The sequence below is a fragment of the Mustelus asterias genome, chromosome 3 (assembly GCF_964213995.1).
Source record: "Mustelus asterias chromosome 3, sMusAst1.hap1.1, whole genome shotgun sequence".
Classification (NCBI taxonomy): Eukaryota; Metazoa; Chordata; class Chondrichthyes; order Carcharhiniformes; family Triakidae; genus Mustelus; species Mustelus asterias.
The window spans coordinates 141,026,536-141,050,325 of record NC_135803.1 but is presented as its reverse complement, the minus strand read 5'-3'; the positions used below and the strand labels follow the sequence as shown (position 1 = coordinate 141,050,325).

Here is a 23,790-nt window from a genome sequence, read left to right as displayed (position 1 = left end):
ATTGGCAAAATGGGTTTGTGATTTCATCAAACTGGCACAGGCTTTGCGAGGTTTCCATATTGCATTGGCAGTTCAAGTAGTATATGGTCTGCTTTGAGGTTTTGGCAGCACTAAAAATTGATCTTGGAGGCTTGACAATAGTGTCGGCATTGGGATCCTGAGATTTTGTCATATTGTTTGCACATTTTGAGACATTGGTACAGATCAATTTTCTTCACATGAGTACTTTAATCTCTCCCCTATTTCATTCTTCTTTTCCACCCTGCAACTTTTTCTTCTCACTCTGCTGTAGATCTTTCATGGAGCACCCTCTGCAGTTTTTATTCATTTGAGGGATGTGAGCATCTGGGGTCGTCCATCCTGACTATCTGCCCCTCTACCGCGGCTATGTTCGCGGCCAGGTGTCCCTGGAGAGGAAGCATGCGGTGACCACAGGTGCAGTTGACGCCTTCCGCGCCTGTTGGGCACCACAGGGCCTGGCGTGCATTATAGACCCTGATAATCACATTATGATTTAATGTTTTAAGTTTCCTTTGTACTTTGGTTTTGTTCGGGTTGTTCCCCCTCCTTTTGGGGAGCTGCCCCTTTTACTTTGTCCCTGAGTTAATTTGAGTTGGTTTATTTGTTTTGCTATAAAAGAGGGAGGGATGTGAGCGTCACTGAATCGGTTATAATGTAACCAATGATAACATGGTGTCAGGGTCAGCTGACCTGCTGACCCACTAGACAATGTAACCAATGGCAACATGATGTGGTGGTCAGCTGACCACCTGACCCTGTATAAATAGGAGGTAGATCAGGATTGTTGTGGGGAGCATTTGTGGTTTAAGTGTTGGTGTAATGAATTTTCTAACTTTTTCTTTGTGAAGTTAGTTCTTTATTGCTTTTACTGCTTACTACTTGAGTATCCTTACTGCAGCAGAGAAAGGGAAAAAAAATCCAGACCAGCAAAGGAACAAGACCAGCCTAAAATTCAGTAGGAGGCAGAAAATTTGGGCTGGCCTTTACCCACCTATTTGAGGAATCAAACCAGGTTTGCTGTGTCTTGACTGGTAATGCCAAAGAAACCTGCTATTGCAAACAGTAAACCACTGCAAATCTATCTTCATAAATCTCCAGCCTCTATTTCTCCATGGGATCAAAATGGGTATCACACATCTGTGATGTTTCAAGACCTCATCTCAAAGGAAGCAAGTGTGACAGTGAATTTCTGAACTTTTAATATCTAAGTGCATGCTACCTCTTTTGTAATCACTGTTTTCTATGTATATCTATGTGAGTGGCTGCTGTTGCAAATACATTGTGTGTTGAGTAATAAATATTCATCCTTTTTAAATCCCTATGAGAGAACTTGTCATTTGTCTGTTCTTGAGAGTTACAGCACTAGAGGTTAAAATGTTTTTCTTCTAAAACGCATCCATCTCATTTAGTCAAGATGTGCAAAAAGGGAATAACCATCCTACCATCTCTCCTGTCTGTAACAATTTCAATTCTACTAAGACTCTTTGATGCCACGGTGAATCAAATGCTGCCATGATCTCGAGTAGTCACTTCCATCTCACCTCAAGAATTCAGCTCTCTTGTCCATGTTTGGATAATACTGTATTGAGGTCTGGAGCTGAGTAACCCCAGTGGAACCCAAGATGAGCATTGGTGAGCAAGTTATTGCTGTGCCTCTTGATAGTACTGTAAGTGACAGCTTTCATCACTTTGCTGATGATTGAGAGTAAACTGATGGGGTGGTAATTGGCCAGATTGGATTTGTCTTGCTTTTCATGGACAGGGCATTGACAATTTTCCATATTGCTGTACTGGAACAGTTCGGCTGGAGTTGCAGCTATTCTGGAGCACAAGTTTCAGTAGTGCAGCCAAGATGTTGCTGGGCCCCATAGCATTTGATGTATCAGTGTCATCAACCATTTCTTGATGATATGTGGAGCCAATTGGCAACTGGGGACCTTGGGAGGAGGCCAAGATGGATCATACACTTGGTACTTCTAGCTGAAGATGGTCGCAAATGTCAGCCTTGCCTTTTGCACTGACATACTGAGATCCTCATTATTGGGATTAGGGATATTTGTAGAGCTGCCTCCTATGGTTAATCATTTAATTTTCCAATGACATTCATGACTGGATGTGGCACAACTATAGAGGTTTGATCTGTTCTGTTGGTTGTGTGATCATTATGCTCTGTCTCATATGTTCCACCAGTTAGTTTGCATCTATTCTTGTATTGTAGCTTCACCAGGTCAGCACCTCATTTTTCGATATGCTTGGTGCTGCTCCTGCACAAAAACCCAAAACGCTGGGAACACTCAAGTCTGGCACTAACTGTGGAGAGTAAAACAGAATTAATGTTTCATCAGATTTCAAGTATTCACATCATTTTACTTTTGTATGCTATCTTGCCCCACTTATTGAACCAGGGTTGATCCCCTGATTTGAGTAAGGTAGTCCCATTTAGCACTGTGGTAATGGCACACAACATCATGGAGAGTATGCTCGGTCTGAAGGTGGAGGACTTTGTGTTCTTGACTGAGGCATATGTTTTTTAAAATTTTATTCTTGGTTTTGTTTTCTCTCTCATCATTGTAACATTTTCCTGTGCACTACTTTTATGTCCCTTGTTTATTTTTATTATTTCTTCTGATAATGATGTGTTGTTTAAATGTTGGTAGAGGGCAGTATAGAGAGAGGTTATATTGGTATCAGGGAGCTTGTTTTATTAATTATATATGTGAGTACCATTCAATTATATTACATCTGCAGAAAGGCTCACAAGGGAATATTGAATGTAAATAGTTGTGGAGTAAAATGGCTTTGAATCTTGCTTGCATTATCTCCTGTGTACACAATCAGCAATGAGATAAAATATTCCATATAAGCAAGACAAGTCAAAGTTTCTGAAAAAATCAAACTAACCTGAAAAAAAGGAAAAATGCAGGCTGATCAGCATTCTGTGGAGCAAACAAACATGTTCTCTCCAGAGATTACTGATTGATCTGATGGGTGTTTCCACATCTTCTGTTTTACTTTAATTTTCTACAACTTTTAAGAATTCACTTCACTGGAGATTGGCTAGTTCCAAGAATATAGATTGCACATCTGATCATCTTGTTGAACAGAGCAGTTATTTCTTATTTTCTGTATTTGATCATTTGTGTCCTATATTTTAACTATGAAGTCTTCTGTGAAGATATGTACCTAAGATAGAGGAGCCATAGTCTATTAGCAAGCTAAATAACTAGACAAACAATGTGGGAAAGTGATCAAATTGTTATCTCTGAATGAATATTATATAGTTTCAACAGTTCTGTTGAATTATTTTCAAATAAAAATGTGAACTAGAAGTTCATACTTGCTGATAAACATTATGAGAATTTTTCCTTCATTCTCCAGATCTGAAGTTTGTGGACTGAAGCAGGACCTCAAAATGTATTTTAGAAAAGGTATGCAATGCTCTATTAATATATAACAAACCTATTTAAAAAGTTGAATTGACAAACTTTTATAAAAAGGTAAATTGGTTCCCCTCACTCCCTGGCACAAGTGCCTGGTGATAAAGTAATTCAAATGGTGCATTTAAATCATGTACAGAGAAGTCTCATGATCTTATATTCATGGCTTGGTCTATGATGGGTTAATCAATCATCATGCAGAGGTACTATAATTGAGTTCGCTGCCTCTTGGCAATGGTGGGCCATTATTAAATAGAGCTCCTACTCCAGGTCACTGCCTCGTTATCTTTACTGGAAGAGAGCAAGCAAAAATATGAGGGAGAGCTGGATTGTTCAGCTATGATTATGTCACTGTATAAAATTCTGTTGCCACTTACTGTCTAGACTCACCCGTGAACCATGGTACTATACCTCGGCGCAGGTCCTGTAGAGTAAAGGGGATATTGGTGGCAGTGAGAAGATGAAATAAGTGAAACTTAGATTTATTTATTTTTTTCTTTTTCTCTTCCAGTTCATATCCTTGTAATCCTACTTGTTGCAATTGTGCTTTTGATAGTTATGCATCATAATCTATTTAATGTACATGACCTTTTGAGGAAGGAAAGTTCAGGTATGTAGCAACATTTAATGATTGGTGTTTAAGCTCATTCACAGTATTTAAGTTTTGTATGCATCAGAACCTTTTTTATAACTGGTATTTCTTTGGAGTCCTGCTTTTTAGAGATTATATTTGTCATTTTTGTATTCCTTCATAAATGGATATGTAATTTATGAATGCAAAATTAATATTGTAAATGGACAAAAAAATTATTTGTTGCAAAAAGATGTATATTCACTTTGCAGTATTAATACCAAGTGTAATTTGACAAGCATATTGAATGACGGTAGACATAAACACATTTTAAAACTGGGTGCCATCTCTTCTGTGATATTGCAATCACGCTGACTTATCTTCTAGACTTGTGTGTTAATATCCTCTGAGAAAGCTGAAATGTTTTATTGTCAAATAGTTAAATTACTCATTAATTTTAACTGTTGTAAAATGGTAATACATTCTGGTTTTATTTTTTAATATCTTGCATGCTAACTAATAGTTTGTTAACCGAACTGGGGCGGCCTGGGTTCAATTCTGGCCTCTGGTCACTCTCTCTCTGTGGCGTTTGCACGTTCTCCCCGTGTCTGCGTGGGTTTCCTCCCACAGTCCAAAGATGTGCAGGTTGGGTTGATTGGCCGTGCTAAATTGACCCTGGTGTCAGGGGATTAGCAGGGTAAATATGTGGGGTTATGGAGATAGGGCCTGGGTAGGATTGTTGTCCAGTGCAGACTTGATGGGCCGAATGGCCTCCTTCTGCACTGTCGGGATTCTATGATTCTAAGAATACACTTTGTTAATATTCGCTTTTTATCAGCCAAGTGGCTGCCCAGCTTCTACAACAAAGAGGAAACATGTTTGTATTCATTTGATAATTATTCTTACTTAACTGCTGAACATTGAATGATCAGATTTAACACACATAAAGAGCTCTGTTTGATTTAATTCATTAAGTTATTTCATTTTAAATCAAGAGTAAGTAAGGACAGTCATAATGAAATTACAACAGGAGATATGTTATCAAGTTCCCAATATTTTTAATGAACATAACCGCTGTTTCTAAATAACCAGTTATAGGAATTAAAATTGAGTCACAGGTAAACCAGAAATGTTCACTTTTGCTCTCAGCTAACAATAGAGAAGGTTAAAGCATTATTACCTTACTTTGTAAATTGCTTCCAAGACACTTTTTGTCTTAGTCATTAGGACAATTACAAGAAAACCATGCAAGCTTCATGTAAAATGGGGCACATCAAAGGCATCTTACAAGATAATGTCTATCCTGATCAAATCATTTCGTGTTGTATATCGCACAAGCTCATGAACGGGTCTTAGGCCGTCACTTTCGGCACTGAAAAGTGTCCAGTTTACCTCAGATTACCCTGGAAGGGAAAGGGATCTTAAAATTTGAGCAACAGATGAAGTCAACTATTCCTCACTGCTAATATGCAGTAGCAATCCAAGTGGTATTCGCCACTAACATTATGCTGCTGTCAAGCCAAAAATACATCTGCCTATCACGCAAATTAGTAATGTGGTTATATGAATTTCAGTGCCATTGTGATGCTAGGAATGTAGGCCATATATCCCAAAGACTGGTGGATCGTATCAAACAGCATGTCCCAGCCGCTGTGCACATCGGGCAAGATACAGACCATAACCAATCAGTCCGTGCTTGCAAAACTCAAAACACAGAATCCAACATTAGATGTGATTCTGCGATTGAACAAATTTGCTAAATAATCCTCAATGTGCTAAAATTACGCTGACAACCAATTTAAGATTGTCAGGCTCGCAGTATGGTGCGTGTCATTGAAGCTACATATATTGATACACCAGATCCTGATCTTTGCAGACAGAACATCTACACATGTTGCACCTGTTTCAGCTAATCAAAATAATTGATAGTGGTTCACTGGTTCATTCCTCAGGACAACGCAGAGTCAACCTGACTGGTTTAAATTTTCAAACCCTGCTAGGCAGTTAACTGTCACTCACCATCAATCCATGACAACGCCTCTACCAATCAGCATCTGCTTGTCAGCCAGTCAGCACCTTCTTCTCATTCAAGTTGTTTCTCCTGACATTGGTATTGTGATTGCCCTGATGACTGCAGGACGAAAAGCTTTGACATAATGCCTTTTTTTCAGCAATACTCAAATTTTGTACCACCAAACGACTAAATTATTTCCTCCTGTTCTTCAATTTTCACATTGTAGAATCAAGATATGGTGGAGTACAGAGGTTTGCAGGAGAGAGAATTGGTGAAGAGATTCCAATTCTAATCCCAGCTGTAGAAGAGCAACTTGGAGGAGTAATAGCAGCTATAAACAGTATATATAGTAATACCAGGTCAAATGTGGTCTTTTATATTGTTACTACAAATGATACAATTGACCATTTAAGGTAAACTTGTGTTTGCAAAAAAAAATCAAACCTGTATGTGCTGCATTTTGTTTACATTTAATTTTGGTCTCATATTAATTAATCTTGCCATTTGGTTTAGAGCTTGGCTTCAGGTGCAAGAACTGATGGGTATCAAGTATAAAATTCTTGGATTTGATCCTCGTGTTTTGAAAGGCAAAGTCCAAATTGAAAGTGATTTAACTGAAGTAAAACCAGTGAGTAACTGATTTGCATGTGTACCTGTATGTGTTAAATATAGAATTGTAAAATATGGAAAGGCCATTTAGCTTATTGTGCCTGTGAAAGCTTTGAGAGCTTCAGGCCGTGCATTCTAGATCATAACTTGTTGCAAAGAGAAAAAAACAAAATTCTCAACGTCTCTGCTATGGTCCTGTTGCCAATTGTCTTACATCTGTGTCTTCTGGTTACCAAACCTGCTGCCAATGGAAAGTTTTTCCTTATCTATTCAAGCAAAATTCTTTAAAACTATTAACAATTCTATTACATCTCTTAATCTATATCAAGCAGAACAATCCCAGCTCTGCTAATCTCTCCATATAGCTGGAGTGTCCCATTTCTGACAACATTCTAGTAAATCTCCTCTGCAATCTACAGAAAGCCTTGACATCCTTTCTATAGTGAGGTGCCCAGAATTGGATACAATATGCCAGCTGAGAGCATAACTCCCTTGTTTTTGTATTCCATGTCTCTATTTACAAACCCCAGGATCTCGCATGATCTTTTAATTGTTCTATCAACTTGTCCCACCATCTTCAAAGATTGTCTATGTCAATTGCTTTTCTTTAATTCACCATATCAAAATGTAGAATTATACTTGCTAATGGGGGGACCAAAAATGTACAACTTTAAATTCCGTTTTGCCACTTACCTTCATGTTTGAATTCAAATACTAGTAACCACCTTCCAAGTTGTAACATTTTAGTCTTTAGGTTTTCAGATGCCAGAATTAAAACTTGGTTTTGATCAGTTTCAGGGCTACTGATCTTCACTCTCCTTGTTAATAAACCATTGAAGGTGTTTAGCTTTGGACTGACCGGCAGTCAGTACCACATGTCTTTCGTTACATAGACACCCAAACGAGTTGCTAATATCTGGATTGGAAGTCCATCCAAGACACCTTATTGCGATTAGAGAGGCAGAAAACTGTGTTGATGATTTAAAGCACATGCTCAGCACACATCAACTTCAAGAGGAGACCATTGCTGTTGCAATCAAGAACTGGAGATCATCATAGTATTTATCTTTAACTTCATTAGGACTGGCCACGACAGGATTGTACACAGAGATTTGCTTACCTGTTGCTGTGCAGGGGAGTTAATGCACCACTAGACAATCATTAACACCCTTGGGAAAGCAAATCAACTTACTAACATGAGAACAAAGCCCAAGCCAGCTTTGCTCCTGTCATCTTTTCTATTTCTTCTTTGTCACTTCTGAAGAATGTATAACCTGCAATGGTTTCTTGAGCTGACCCTCCTCAGGTTCTCAAATCTTGTTGAGGGTACTGATTTGGATGTTGTACCTCGTCAGCTCTCTACCAACAAGAGCAGTTCTTCTCTCAGGTCTGTCAGCTGTGGCAATGTCCATGAGATTGTACACAATCCATGTGCCAATGTTGATCAGTGTCACCTTTGTTTTCTCTTTTGAGATCACCATATTGTTGATAGAATCATTCCAGTTGCAACTTGCTGGCTAGGGAGGTGAAACAAATAATGTTTAGATCACTTTTTCTAGCCCCTTCCTTATACTAGGAAGGTGAGCTGTGTGGTCCTGTGCTCAGTCATATGTTGAATTCCATCTGTTTCATTCCAGTGAAATATTACATTATGGCCCAAGTCACTATTCCCGTTGAATCCACACCTGCTGCGTTGCCACTCATTGATGTTGGACTTGTGACAGATAAATAATGGATGAAAGATGATTAACATGACTTGTGAATGAGTTGAATATAGTGAGGAGCAGATTGTCAGCCTCACTTTTTCATCCTGACCTACCTTGTTCAGTAGCAAGACAAATCTGGACAACTGGAGATAGATCTGGATGCATGTGTGACTAGGATGTCTTCTGTATCTTGTCAAGCTCTGTATGTGCTCACTCACCTTCAAGACTTTTGGAACTTGGATGGCTTCATCCACCGAGTCGACCGGATTCAATCATCGTGTGCCAGGACAAACAAATCCCTAAGTATAGGGACCCGGCAGCTGCCACCACTTGTTTACTGAGGGTGTGGCGACTGTTGCATGCAAACAATTTATAATTTCTTATCACTTCAAAGCTAAACATCAAAATCTAGATGCCCAAGGACACTAAAGTCCAGAAGGATCTCGAGGCTCAGACAGGCAATCATCAAGGAATCTGTCTCCGTGAAACTCAAAAATCACCTGTGTACATGAAAATGGACACTCACTGCATTGAGGATGTCTGGGTGACCTTCAGGGATCTAGAGGCTATTGGCCCTACCTCTCATAAGCATCAAGATTGGTTTGATGAAAGCTACTGAACGAGAAACATCGTCTCTATGGGGTTTACCCCACTATCCAAGCATAATGCCTACCAAACCATCCATAGGATTTTCCAAGCTCCGAGAGATGCAAGATACTTAACTTGCCTGTTTTCTGATTCAGCTATGTGCAGATCACAAAGACTGGAAGTGATTCTGCAATGATCTGAAATCTGTTTACTGGCCCCAGCCTGCTGGTTCATTGCCAGTTTTCTCGGTGCCAATGGATCAACACTGCACATAGATAATGCCCAAATTCTAGAAAGGTGAGCATAGAACTTTAGCCACATCCTCAATCGGCCTTCAGGCATCCGTGAAGAATAGTGAGCAGTTTGCCATTAAGTGCTCTCATGATTATCTTTCTACACTGTTAGAAATAATCAGACTCCTGTCTGTTTCATTTTGTCACCAAACTTTGGTGAGGTTTTACTGTTACCATGTTTTACCATACCTTGATGAGGCTTTGCTTATTTCTCAAAGGTGTGATTCATTTTGGTAGGACAAATTTAAATGTGGATTACAGGGTCAAAGGTAGGGTTCTGAAGACTGTGGAGGAACAGAGAGATCTTGGGGTCCATATCCACAGATCTCTAAAGGTTGCCACTCAAGTGGATAGAGCTGTGAAGAAGGCCTATAGTGTGTTAGCTTTTATTAACAGGGGGTTGGAGTTTAAGAGCCGTGGGGTTATGCTGCAACTGTACAGGACCTTGGTGAGACCACATTTGGAATATTGTGTGCAGTTCTGGTCACCTCACTATAAGAAGGATGTGGAAGAGCTGGAAAGAGTGCAGAGGAGATTTACCAGGATGCTGCCTGGTTTGGAGGGTAGGTCATATGAGGAAAGGTTGAGGGAGCTAGGGCTGTTCTCTCTGGAGCGGAGGAGGCTGAGGGGAGACTTAATAGAGGTGTATAAAATGATGAAGGGGATAGATAGAGTGAACGTTCAAAGACTATTTCCTCGGGTGGATGGAGCTATTACAAGGGGGCATAACTATAGGGTTCGTGGTGGGAGATACAGGACGGATATCAGAGGTAGGTTCTTTACGCAGAGAGTGGTTGGGGTGTGGAATGGACTGCTGCAGTGATGGTGGAGTCAGACACTTTAGAAACATTTAAGCGGTTGTTGGATAGGCACATGGAGCACACCAGGATGATAGGGAGTGGGATAGCTTGATCTTGGTTTCAGATAAAGCTCGGCACAACATCGTGGGCCGAAGGGCCTGTTCTGTGCTGTACTGTTCTATGTTCTATGTGTGCTGGGGAACCCCTTTTAGAACTCCATAGGCAAGGGTTTGCACAGCAATTGCCTAGAAGGGCAAACTTCCTTGAGGCAATTGGCCTGTTGTGAATCATCTGAAAATGTGAGTTAAATTGCTAACTTTGGATGGTTCTGATGGTGTTACATCAGTGGTTAATCAGAAAAAGTTAGAATTAAAATAAACCTCTTCCAACTTATGGGAACTATTATAAAGAGAGCACAAGAACTATTGTAAACAGAGCGCACAGCTCTCCATCAATGTTGTGTGCAGTCAGCATGCACCTCACTTCACATAAAGCCCTTGGTTTACGTTCGTACCAGTAAGAAAAAATCTACACAGATGGAAACAGTGAAAGGTGGCAACTCAGTATGTGGGCAGCAGTCAACAAAATATCTTGTGGGCAACACCCAGAATCCCATGTGGTCCCCGAGCCACAGGTTTCCACCACTGCTCCACATTGTATTGAGACAGATTTAGGCTAGTCATGTAGCCAGAATGCCTAACACTTGCAAATCTTCTATCGAGAGTGTGGGGTGCACTGTCATGGCGGTCAAAGGAAGCATTACAAGGACACTCAAGAGGGCTTCACTTAGGAGTTTTGATTTCAAGTCCGGGGAGAAACTTGCCCAGGATTGCTACACGACCAAATAAAAAATGGTACAGCCTCCTTCAAAAGTAAGTGCAAATTATAGGTAGGGGGAAAATGCTGGGTGAGGAAATCTCAGGCCTGCAGCTCACCCAAAACTCAATTTTCTGCAATGTGCTACTCAATTTGCCTGCTGAAAGAAAAAGCATGCTCTAAGTAAATAACTAAGACCGCATTTAAAGAGAACAAAAGGAGAAATGTTCATGCTGTATAAAAGGGTTGAAAAAAGCATAATGGGTGGGGTTTGATGGCCTCACTTGACCCGAGACCGAAAAATACTGCCTGAGGTCAATGGATATTCCTATTGTCTGCCCTTTGCCTGCTCTGATTCCCATGACAACCAGGGCGGTAGAATGCCGGCGAGAGGTTCTCAGTCTGAGGAGGAATTAGCATTGAATGTGCTAGCCATTGCTGGTGCTACACATCAATAATGGGCCACTCCACTGCTGGATGGACGGCCAGTAAGGATGGAAGTTGACACTGGGGTATCAGTCTCACTGGTGCCAGAGACTATTTCAAAGGAAAAACTTAAGCACATTCCCTTGATGGCATCAAGGATAGTGCTGAAGATATACACAGGTGAAGTGGTTCCACTGAAGGGCCATATCAAAGTAACTGAGCAACGTAATGGGCAAACAGCATATTTGTCTCTACCTGTCAGACATGGCTGGAGAAGATTCTGCTGAACTGGGCCAAAGTCAGCATGATGACCAATGGAGAATCAGGCCTCAAAAAAACTTTAAAGAAGAACACAGTTGGGTGATAGTAGTTAGCACTGTTGCTTCAGAGAGCCAGAGACCCGGGTTCGATTCCAGCTTGGGTCACTGTCTGTGCGGAGTCTGCACGTTCTCCCTGTGTCAGTGTGGGCTTCCTCTGGGTGCTCCGGTTTCCTCACTCAGTCAAAGACATGCTAGTTAGGTGCAACGGCCATGCTAAATTCTCCCTCAATGTATCCAAACAAGCCCCAAAGTGTGGTGACTAGGGGATTTTCACAGTAGCTTCATTACAGTGTTAATGTAAGCCTACATGTGACAATAATAAATAAACTAAATTTATTTTTGATGAAGAACGAGAGAGCATGAAAGAAATTGAAAATAAAAGGAAGGCAAGGTCTGTACCAGATGCTATTAGGCTGAAGGTGGAAGCTGACTTGGAATGACCTGAAGATGGGAGTCTTGGAACCTGTCACCATTAGTGAATGGGCCATGCCAATAGTTCCAGTCATCAAGAAGGATGGATCTGTAAGGATTTGTGGAGACTTCAAGGTCACCATTAATCCAGTGTTCTGTACGGAACAGTGCACATTACCTCTCATTGAAGACTTGTTTGCAGTATTGGCAGCAGGCCAACATATCAGCAAAATTGACCTGAGTCAGGCTTACTTACAGATAAAAAATGTGGACAAGAAGTCACAGGAACCTCTGACAATCATGACACAGTAAGAAGTCTTACAACACCAGGTTAAAGTCCAACAGGTTTATTTGGTAGCACAAGCCACTAGCTTTCGGAGCGCTGCTCCTTCATCAGGTAAGTGGGGGTTCTGTTCACAAACAGGGCATATAAAGACACCAACTCAATTTACAAAATAATTGTTGGAATGCGAGTCTTTACAGGTAATCAAGTCTTAAAGGTACAGACAATGTGAATGGAGAGAGGATTCAGCACAGGTTAAAGAAATGTGTATTGTCTCCAGCCAGGGCAGTTAGTGAGATTTTGCAAGCCCAGGCAAGTCATGGGGGTTACAGATAGTGTGACATGAACCCAAGATTCCGGTTGAGGCCGTCCTCATGTGTGCGGAACTTGGCTATCAGTCTCTGCTCAGCGACTCTGCATTGTGTGTCGTAAAGGCCGCCTTGGAGAACATTTACCTGAAGATCAGAGGCCAAATGCCCATGATTGCTGAAGTGTTCCCCAACAGGAAGAGAACACTCTTGTCTGGTGATTGTCGAGCGGTGTTCATTCATCCGTTGGGGAGACCATGCAGACGCTACGACAACGGATGAATGAACACCGCTCAACAATCACCAGGCAAGAGTGTTCTCTTCCTGTTGGGGAACACTTCAGCAGTCACGGGCATTCGGCCTCTGATCTTCGGGTAAGCGTTCTCCAAGGCGGCCTTCACGACACACGACAATGCAGAGTCGCTGAACAGAGACTAATAGCCAAGTTCTGCACACATGAGGATGGCCTCAACCGGGATCTTGGGTTCATGTCACACTATCTGTAACTCTCACGACTTGCCTGGGCTTGCAAAATCTCACTAACTGTCTTGGCTGGAGACAATACACATCTCTTTTTAACCTGTGCTTAACCCTCTCTCCACTCACATTGTCTGTACCTTTAAGACTTGATTACCTGTAAAGACTCGCATTCCAATCATTATTTTGTAAATTTAGTTTGTGTCTTTGTATGCCCTGTTTGTGAACAGAACTCCCACTTACCTGATGAAGGAGCAGCGCTCCGAAAGCTAGTGGCTTGTGCTACCAAATAAACCTGTTGGATTTTAACCTGGTGTTGTGAGACTTCTTACTGTGTTTACCCCAGTCCAAGCCGGCATCTCCACATCAATCATGACACACACAGACTTGTTCCAGTACTGAAAGTTGCCATTTGGTATCACCTCAGCTCCTGCATTGTTTCAAAGAGCAATGGATCAGATCCTGAGTGGACTGAGCAAAGTCCAGTGTTATCTGGATGACATCCTACTCTCTGGAAGAGACAATGAGGAATTCTTTCGAAACTTGGATGACACTCTTCAGAGATTGGAAGACTATTGTCTGAGGGTCCGCAAGTGCGAGTTCTTCCAATCCTCCATTGAGTATTTGGGACACATGATTGATGCCACTGACCTTCAGAAATCTCCTCAAGTTAAAACCATTGCAGAGGCACCTGCACCTTGGAATATTAGCCAGTTATGTTGCTTTGTGGAATTGTTGAAATATTACAGAAGATTTATCCCAACCTTGGCAACAATTCTGAAACTATTATATAACCCTGTGCAAGAACATACAGTTAGCTTGTGATGCACCACCTTTACGGTGTAGGAGTCGTGGTTTCCCACATCATGTCATCGGGCGAAGATTGACCCAGAGCTTTTGCATCTTGAACCTTGAGCAAGGCTGAAAGTAACTATTCACAGATTGAAAGGGAGGCATTAGGGATCATTGTAGTAAAGAAATTCCACCAGTTTCTGTACAGGAGAGAATTTACATTGTTGACAGACCATCGTCCATTAAGTACCATTTTTAGACCACACACGGGAATTCCATCACTTGGAGCAAGTGGAATGCAAAGATGGGCATTGCTTTTGTCTGCACATACTTGTACCATTTAAGTATCGAAAATCAAGTTTACATGGTAATACAGATGGACTTTCAAAATTGCCACGGCCTGGTAGTTTGTCAGACTACTCGAATGGGAATATCTTCTACTTTGAACAAGTAGACAACACAGCTGTCATTTCTAGGCAAGTTAGAAAACACAATTAGAGCTATCCTGCGCTTTCAGAAGCGATGGATCTGATTTTATAAGGGAAGACTTCAGAACTAACATCTAACCTGAAACCCTACTACTCCAGGAGATTGGAGAAGTCAGTACAGTCAGGATGTCTTTGGGGGTCAGTGATCATTTTGGCACCATTGAAAAAGCAGCTGTTAGAGAAGCTGTATGAGGGTCATTATGGAATCACACGCAAGAAGGAATTAGCAAAGTTATTTCTGGTGACCTGGACTGAATGCAGAAATTGAAGCAAGAGCTGGAACCTGTTCTTCCTGTGTGATGGTAGGAAACCTGCCACCCTTAGCATCACTGCCTCCATGGGAAGGGCCTGAAGAGACTTGGCATCAAGTGCATGTGGATTTTGCGGGACCCTTTGAAGGACATATATTTTTAGTAATGATCGATGCTTACATTAAGTGGCCAGAGGTCTACATGATGAAATCTACTTCAGAGAAGACTGTTGAGAAGCTGTGTGAAGTATTTAGTCATTTTAGATTTCCTGGATAACTGGTAAGCAACAACATACCTCAATTTGTCTCAAACAAATTTGCAAGTTGCTTACAAGAGAATGGTATTCAATATATTAGATCCGCACCATATCATCCTGCTACTAAAGGAACGGCAGAACGTATCATCCAAACCATGAAGCATCAAGAGCAACCAAGGAACAAGATTCACAGATCAAAGATCTTAAAAAATTCCGAATAGGTATAGGAATCCCACATATTCCAAGACCTCTCCTTCATTACTTATGACGAAAAGACAACGGTGATCAGCATTCGATCCGTTGAAACCTCTGAAAACTAAAGAGATCATACAACAAGGACGAATGAAATGGCGAGAAAGCAAAGTATGGAATTTTCCACCAAGGACAAGGAGCTTTGGCTAGGAATTACTTCACAGGAGAAAAATGGGTTCCTGCCACAATTCTTGCACAGACTGGACCTGTCTCTTATACTGTCCAAACCAAAGATGACATTCTCTGGAGGAGACGTGTGGACAATGCCAGTTAAACCAACCACCGATAACGTTCATGCAAAGATGAAAACACCAGAGATTACCACCAACGTAAAGAAGACACTAGAGGTTTGCCATCGACCATGTCGAGAGCAACAACCTCCAGATTGTCTGACTTTATTAATAGTGACTTACTGATTATTGTCCATGTTGAACTTGTTAGGGATGTTCAATTTAAGAGAGGAAATTTTATGTATTCGTATTAATTGTTATTGGCTTAGTGAGCTCTGCTGTATTAATATATTCACCAGAAGTCATGTCCTAATACCTAGCAGGGAAAAACGGGCAGAGAAGAAGCAGCCATGTAAGAGAATACACACCTGTAAACAAAACTCCGTCATTTTAACCCCTCCATGCTCCGTAACGTCGTTCTCCAATATACAACAATAGTACAGTTTAAACTTTTCCAAAATTAATTTTAAATACTTTTCATATTATTTGAAAGGACCTGACTCCTTTCTCCTTGCATTCAAATTTAATTGGCATGCAGAGGTAGAGCTCTGCATAAGCTAGACAGAGAGCAACATGGGAACCAGAATTATAACTTGAGTATGCTGACACAATGTCACTCCATATATGGACACTAGTCTTCGACTGGCTCATGTAGTAAATATAACTGGCCGTGTGAAGATCCAACTCCTATTTCTTCACTTGTGTTTTTAATGTGTTCCATCTCAATGTCTTGATGGACAAGATAAATAATTATGTATGTAATGAGTACAAACATAAGATATAATGGTACTGAGTTAAGATTATGACTGGAATTTTCCAGCCATTTTCACTGGCGGGATCTTCCGGTCCCACCAACAGTGAACCCGCAGCACAGGTTTCTCAGTGGGGGTGAGGGGGTTGGGGTGGTGCATAGAACAGGAAACCGCATTGACAGCAGTGGGGTCTTCTGATCCCAGCATCAGCCAATGACAGGCCACCTTTCCCGCTACGAAACATGCTGCGGGGATCATGGAAAATTCTGCCCTTTCTTTATACTTGACAGAAGATTAACTGTAAGAGACAACATATCATCTTGTATTCGAGACAAATGCACAGTGACATATCATTGAAGTAAAATTAGATCATTATACTAATTGAAATAGAATCGAATATTAAAACTCATATCTTGATTTAGTTTATTATCATTGTTTTCAGTTGACTTTGGCAAGGTTTTATCTACCTATGTTGATTTCTGGCACAGAGAAAGCCATTTACCTGGATGATGATGTAATTGTGCAAGGTAATTTGCTTTGCTTCTATTGCATACAGCTAAATATAGCTTAAAAGGCAGCAGACAGAATGTTGAGTAGAGGAATTATATAATTCATGATTTAGTAAACTAGCTAATATGGATTATTAATTTGAAAATGTTTCAAAACATTTTAATTTTCAGCCATTTCATTTACTTATTTAAGCTGAACATAAAGCAGCTGCATTTCCGCCAATTTATGGAGGTAATTCGCAAAAGTTAATTTTTAATGAAAAGTCTTTTCACAAACCTATATCTGGAAGTGAAAATGTCTATTGCATGAACACTTTGAGGCATTTCAACTCTGAAAACCACTATATAAATGTAAGCTTATTTTCTTCTTGCACTTAGGAGACATCCGAGAACTTTATGACACTGAATTGAAGGCAGGTCATGCTGCAGCATTTTCTGAAGATTGTAATTCTGTATCTTCCAAGGTGTTGGTTCGAGGTGCTGGAAGTCAGGTATTTAATGTCCAATGCAAAATTTGCTGTCAAAAAAAATGTTATGAATGTGATACATTAAAGCCAACTGAAGTCAATTAAGAATTATGTCGTATCCCTGTTTTGATTTGATTTTGAACCAAGACAGATCTTCTCTATGAAATATTATATGGAACAACGAACTTGATCATTCTCAATCCTGTAGATAAGTACCACCCTAATATTTGGCCTTATGTACATAATTATCATTCATTTTCCCCAACCAGTCTACAACTGATCTAAAACTTAGAGGAGGATCGGTTCATAATAAAGGAACAAATAAAGTTTCTTGAATAGGTTAACACTTACGTTATTGAGCTACTGAGCAATTCAAATCATGAGGCTTTGTAGGTTCAGTCCTTAATCTTTAAATATTCATTGTTATCTAGCACTAAGCAGAATGAATACATTGATATCAGCTTTGCTAAATTGAGGAGAATATCATCCATAATACCTTCTGCTGAATGCTATCAAGTACTCCATTTGAAGCGTGCAATATGCACTTTGGAGGATCCATTGTGGTATGTTGACAATCAAGTAACATGCTGGTACTGAAGTCAGAACTCTTTTTTTTTAAGATAGCCATTTCTGTGAGATACTCGAGGATGTCCTGTGCCTGTAGAGCTGTACCCCAGCAAGGAATGCATGATTTCAGGATGGAAAGGGTCAAAAATGGCTGTAATGGGAGAAAACAAATGACATGCTTTTAGCAGCTTATAATAGATAAATGTGTCCAGAATATTTTCTGTATGACACAGCATGCGAAAACTTAAGGCATCCAGAATTAACGTTAACTCTATTCTCTCTTCACTAATTGCCAACCTGACTAGGAAATATATTGTTGTTCCTTCACTGTTATTGGGTCAAAATCCTGGAACTCCCTCTTTAACAGCACTGGGTATACCTGAACCTCGGGGACTGCAACATTAAAGAAGGCAGCTCACCACCAACTTCTCAAGGACAATGAGGGTTGGGAAATAAATGCTAGCCTAGCCAGTAACACCCACATCCCATAAATGAATTTTTAAAGAAATATGATGGGAAAAGAAATCTCCCAAGATCAAATAGTTGATGTGAGTTATCAATTGTGGGAGTACTTTACAAAAAGGAATGCTTGCATGAAGAGCCTAATGGAAGTCCTAGAAGAGGGACTCTTGTATTATGATGTGGTACACAGAATATGGAAAATTGTTTTTTTTTCTGTTCCTCTTTTCTTCAATTTGTTTTGAAATATTGTTTGTGTGTTTATAAATTTTTGATATAAAGAAACAAGAGAATGTGTTAATGGTATCTCAGTTTTATTATTATGGTTAAGGATATATCAGTAGAGTGCATTGATTGAATAAGTACCTTGAGTACAAATAAAGAGAGACTTCTAGGACGCCGGGTGTTGGTTAGGGAGGAGATAGACATTTGTAATGTTGCATTTCTGTAAACTAGTCTTAAATAAAAATTGCCATTTGGTTCCCACTTCACCATCTGGCTTAGAAAGTTTAATATAAACATCCCAATGCATTTCATTGGAATATTATTAAACTACATTTGACACTGAGCTGCATGAGGAGATATCACAAAAGGTAGGTTTTAAGAATGCCTTAAAGGAGAAGAGAGAGGTAGGGAGGCAAAGAGACTTAAGGCCCAGGCAGCTGAACTTTCAGTCATCAATAGTGAAAAAGGATGCTCTTTCTGATCTAACTTCTAAATATACATTATGAAAGATTTTAATACACAAGTTCACAGTATCCTGTCAGTCATTCAGCATGCTTGAAACACAATACATAGTCTAATACAAATTTCTGTTCAACATAGCTGAATTTGTCTTTCCTTATTTAAATATCTTCTACTTGATTAGCTTAAATGCAAATATATTCTGATTGGAATTTCAATCGTAAATCAGTTAAATAGAAAAAAATATATAATTTATACAGCACTCTTTATGATTTTACAATGTCCCAGAGACACTCTACAGGACATGAAGCACTCTTATCAGTGGATGCAGCAACATATTTTAGAACATAGAACAGTACAGCACAGAACAGGCCCTTCGGCCCACGATGTTGTGCCGAGCTTTATCTGAAACCAAGATCAAGCTATCCCACTCCCTATCATCCTGGTGTGCTCCATGTGCCTATCCAATAACCGCTTAAATGTTCCTAAAGTGTCTGACTCCACTATCACTGCAGGCAGTCCATTCCACACCCCAACCACTCTCTGCGTAAAGAACCTACCTCTGATATCCTTCCTGTATCTCCCACCACGAACCCTATAGTTATGCCCCCTTGTAATAGCTCCATCCACCCGAGGAAATAGTCTTTGAACGTTCACTCTACCTATCCCCTTCATCATTTTATAAACCTCTATTAAGTCTCCCCTCAGCCTCCTCCGCTCCAGAGAGAACAGCCCTAGCTCCCTCAACCTTTCCTCATAAGACCTACCCTCCAAACCAGGCAGCATCCTGGTAAATCTCCTCTGCACTCTTTCCAGCGCTTCCACATCCTTCTTATAGTGAGGTGACCAGAACTGCACACAATATTCCAAATGTGGTCTCACCAAGGTCCTGTACAGTTGCAGCATAATCCCACGGCTCTTAAACTCCAACCCCCTGTTAATAAAAGCTAACACACTATAGGCCTTCTTCACAGCTCTATCCACTTGAGTGGCAACCTTTAGAGATCTGTGGATATGGACCCCAAGATCTCTCTGTTTCTCCACAGTCTTCAGAACCCTACCTTTGACCCTGTAATCCACATTTAAATTAGTCCTACCAAAATGAATCACCTCACATTTATCAGGGTTAAACTCCATTTTCCATTTTTCAGCCCAGCTTTGCATCCTATCTATGTCTCTTTGCAGCCTACAACAGCCCTCCACCTCATCCACTACTCCACCAATCTTGGTGTCATCAGCAAATGTACTGATCCACCCTTCAGCCCCCTCCTCTAAGTCATTAATAAAAATCACAAAGAGCAGAGGACCAAGCACTGATCCCTGTGGCACTCCGCTAGCAACCTGCCTTCAATCCGAAAATTTTCCATCCACCACCACCCTCTGTCTTCGATCAGACAGCCAGTTACCTATCCAATCGGCCAACTTTCCCTCTATCCCACACCTCCTCACTTTCATCATAAGCCGACCATGGGGGACCTTATCAAACGCCTTATTAAAATCCATGTATATGACATCAACTGCCCTACCTTCATCAACACACTTAGTTACCTCCTCAAAAAATTCTATCAAATTTGTGAGGCATGACTTGCCCTTCACGAATCCGTGCTGACTATCCCGGATTAATCCGCATCTTTCTAAATGGTCGTAAATCCCATCCTTAAGGACCTTTTCCATCAATTTACCAACCACCGAAGTAAGACTAACCGGTCTATAATTACCAGGGTCATTTCTATTCCCTTTCTTAAACAGAGGAACAACATTCGCCATTCTCCAGTCCTCAGGCACTATCCCCGTGGACAGCGAGGAACCAAAGATCAAAGCCAAAGGCTCTGCAATCTCATCCCTTGCCTCCCAAAGAATCCTAGGATACATTTCATCAAGCCCAGGGGACTTATCGATCTTCAGTTTATTCAAAACTGCCAGGACATCCTCCCTCCGAACATCTATTTCCTCCAGCCTATTAGCCTGTAACACCTTCTCTTCCTCAAAAACATGGCCCCTCTCCTTGGTGAACACTGAAGAAAAGTATTCATTCATTACCTCGCCTATCTCTACTGACTCCATACACAAGTTCCCACTACTGTCCTTGACCGGCCCTAACCTCATCCTGGTCATTCTTTTATTCCTCACATAAGAGTAAAAAGCCTTGGGGTTTTCCTTGATCCGACCCGCCAAGGACTTCTCATGTCCCCTCCTAGCTCTCCTAAGCCCCTTTTTCAGCTCATTCCTTGCTGACTTGTAACCCTCAATCGAGCCATCTGAACCTTGTTTCCTCATCCCTACATAAGCTTCCCTCTTCCTTTTCACAAGACATTCCACCTCTTTCGTGAACCATGGTTCCCTCACTCGGCCATTTCCTCCCTGCCTGACAGGGACATACCTATCAAGGACACCCAGTATTTGTTCCTTGAAAAAGTTCCACTTTTCATTAGTTCCTTTCCCTGACAGTTTCTGTTCCCAACTTATGCCCCCTAATTCTTGCCTAATCGCATCATAATTACTTCTCCCCCAATTGTAAACCTTGCCCTGCCGTACGGCCCTATCCCTCTCCATTGCAATAACAAAAGACACCGAATTGTGGTCACTATCTCCAAAGTGCCCTCCCACAACCAAATCTAACACTTGGCCTGGTTCATTTCCCAGTACCAAATCCAATGTGGCCTCGCCTCTTGTCGGCCTATCCACATATTGTGTCAGGAAACCCTCCTGCACACACTGCACACAAAATTTTGTGCACAGTAAGATCTTGCAAACAGCAATATCATGGATATCCAGAAAATTTGGTTCATTTGTATTGGTTGAGGCATAAATATTAGCCAAGAAACTACAAGGGAAAGATAAACCAAACATAGGAACAGGAGCAGGCCACTTAGCAACTTGAACCTGGTCCACCAGTCAGTGAAATCATGATTGACCGAACACCATATATCAGCCTTTGTCTAATATCCTTTGATGCTTTTGGCTAACATACTCTTATCAATTTCAGTTTTTAAATTAATAATTTGATTGGCATCAGAACACTGAAAATACTTTTGTCTGCCATTTTGTTTTGCAGTTGCTGAAATTGTTAGTTAAGGTTACTAAAATAGTAATTATAAAGGAAAATCTTTTGTTTCATTCACTCTATTTTCATTTTTTCTAGAACACATATTTGGGCTTCTTTGATTATAAAAAAGAAACCATTAGAAAACTTGGTATGAAGGCAAGCACGTGTTCCTTTAATCCTGGTGTCATTGTAGCTAATCTCACGGAATGGAAGCAGCAGAACATTACAGAGCAGCTTGAAAAATGGTTGGAAATCAATGTAGTGTAAGTTAGTAATAGTTTAATAATGTACAAGTGCGTGCTTGCATAAGGCAAATGCAGTTGTATTGCAGTTTCTGGTAATCTTCTGACCTTATTCTTGGGGTAAGTGGAATATTTCATACTATTATGTTGCTGCACCAATATTAAGTGGGGATTCTTTTGGGGTTTCTAGTTGACTAAAATTTTGGAATATGCTATTTGCAGAACTGTGCTAACTAATGCAATTTGATTTAATTCAAATTTGAAACATTCTTCCAACATTACATTCAAGTAGTCTCGGATTAATTTCTCAAGCAAGAAATAATATAAATTCAAGCATTTACCAGCCTAGAAATATGTTGTTTGTAGTTGAGTATGGAAGAAAAACCTTGGATCATTTTTAAGAGTATCTAAGCTAATACTTGTCTATACTTTTTTTCCACCTCCACCCATTGCAGTCTGAAGTTAATATATACATATTTCATACTCTGACAGGGAGAATTTATATGGTGGTGTTCTGGCCGGCAGTGTTACACCACCTATGCTCTTGGTGTTCTATAAACAGTACTCTTCCATTGATCCAATGTGGCATGTGAGGCATCTTGGTAAGTTTTCAGTTTTAATAAATAAAGATGAATATAGCTGGAGTTACTAGAACCATTATGCTGCATGCTGAGATAGCAATATTCAACAGTGCTGGAATTTTGGTTCATGCTATGATAAGAATCAGAGCGATACATCACAATATTGCAATTGAGCTAAGATTTTGCACAAAACCTGATGATCTGCAAGAAAACAAACTTCTGATTAATTTCTCTTACTGATTTTTAAACAAAAACCCTCAGCTAATCCTGCCATCATAGATGAGCACCCCAATATGAACCATTCGTGTTTATCACCCATTAAAGATATTTTGTCCAAGGGAAACCATTTGCATGTACTGTCAAGAAAGAATAATTTGTTTTCTCTGACATTAAGCTCAAGAACGTATCAGCCCATTTGGTACTTGCTAAATTAGGCCAATACAGCAGCAGTCTTATAGTTGACAATGGAGCCAGAAAGCATTGGGTGTCATAAATGTGTATGCAAAAACTGCTTGTAGAAAATATTGTTTTTAGGTAGCATTAGAATGATTTTAAAAAGGGGCCATGTGACTATCGGATGAATAATGGTTATAGGAGATAACTGAACACAATACTTCTGATGTGGTCTAAATAGTATTTTGTACAACTAGCTACAACTTCTACCACTTTTGTATTCCGATCATCTGATATGAAGACTGACATTCCATTAGCCTTTTCAATTTTTTTCTACCAATCCAGGTTACAGAAAGGGAGAAACTTAATTATCATCATCACTAGGGGAAAAGGTACTGAGCCAAAATGGGATTGAAGGCAGGCAAGTCCCCAGAACCTCATGGCCTACATCCCAGGGTCTTAAAGGAAGTGGCGATGGAGATAGTGGATCCATTGGTTACGATATTCCAAAGATGCGGGAAGGGTTTTGGCGACTTGGAAAAATGCTAATGTAACACCCTTATTCAAAAAGGGAGAGAAGCAAAATGTAGGAAGCTATAGGTCAATTAGTTTTACTCTTCAGGAAGTAATATCAGGACATTTAGAAAACCAAAATGCAATCAAAGATAAATCATGTTTGACTAATTAGTTATTTGAAAATGTAACAAGCAAGCTGGATAATGGGGATCCTGTAGATGTAGT

At 40.3% G+C, this 23,790-nt stretch overlaps 1 protein-coding gene across 2 annotated transcripts in view; it reads left to right on the top strand.

Moving 5' to 3' along the window:
• The window catches only part of glt8d1 (glycosyltransferase 8 domain containing 1), a 37,169-nt gene that overhangs the window by 4,387 nt on the left and 8,992 nt on the right, over nucleotides 1–23,790 (top strand). The window contains exons 1-9 of one of the 2 annotated variants that reach the window (XM_078209800.1): nucleotides 1,425–1,653; nucleotides 3,400–3,449; nucleotides 3,970–4,068; nucleotides 6,270–6,456; nucleotides 6,557–6,671; nucleotides 16,544–16,628; nucleotides 16,989–17,101; nucleotides 21,930–22,096; nucleotides 22,568–22,677. In XM_078209800.1, the coding sequence (XP_078065926.1) occupies nucleotides 3,434–3,449; nucleotides 3,970–4,068; nucleotides 6,270–6,456; nucleotides 6,557–6,671; nucleotides 16,544–16,628; nucleotides 16,989–17,101; nucleotides 21,930–22,096; nucleotides 22,568–22,677 (892 nt within the window). In that variant the 5' untranslated portion in view covers nucleotides 1,425–1,653; nucleotides 3,400–3,433. Of the gene's footprint in view, nucleotides 1–1,424; nucleotides 1,654–3,399; nucleotides 3,450–3,969; nucleotides 4,069–6,269; nucleotides 6,457–6,556; nucleotides 6,672–16,543; nucleotides 16,629–16,988; nucleotides 17,102–21,929; nucleotides 22,097–22,567; nucleotides 22,678–23,790 lie in introns of those variants that run through there. The other variant, XM_078209799.1, reaches the window with a different exon arrangement.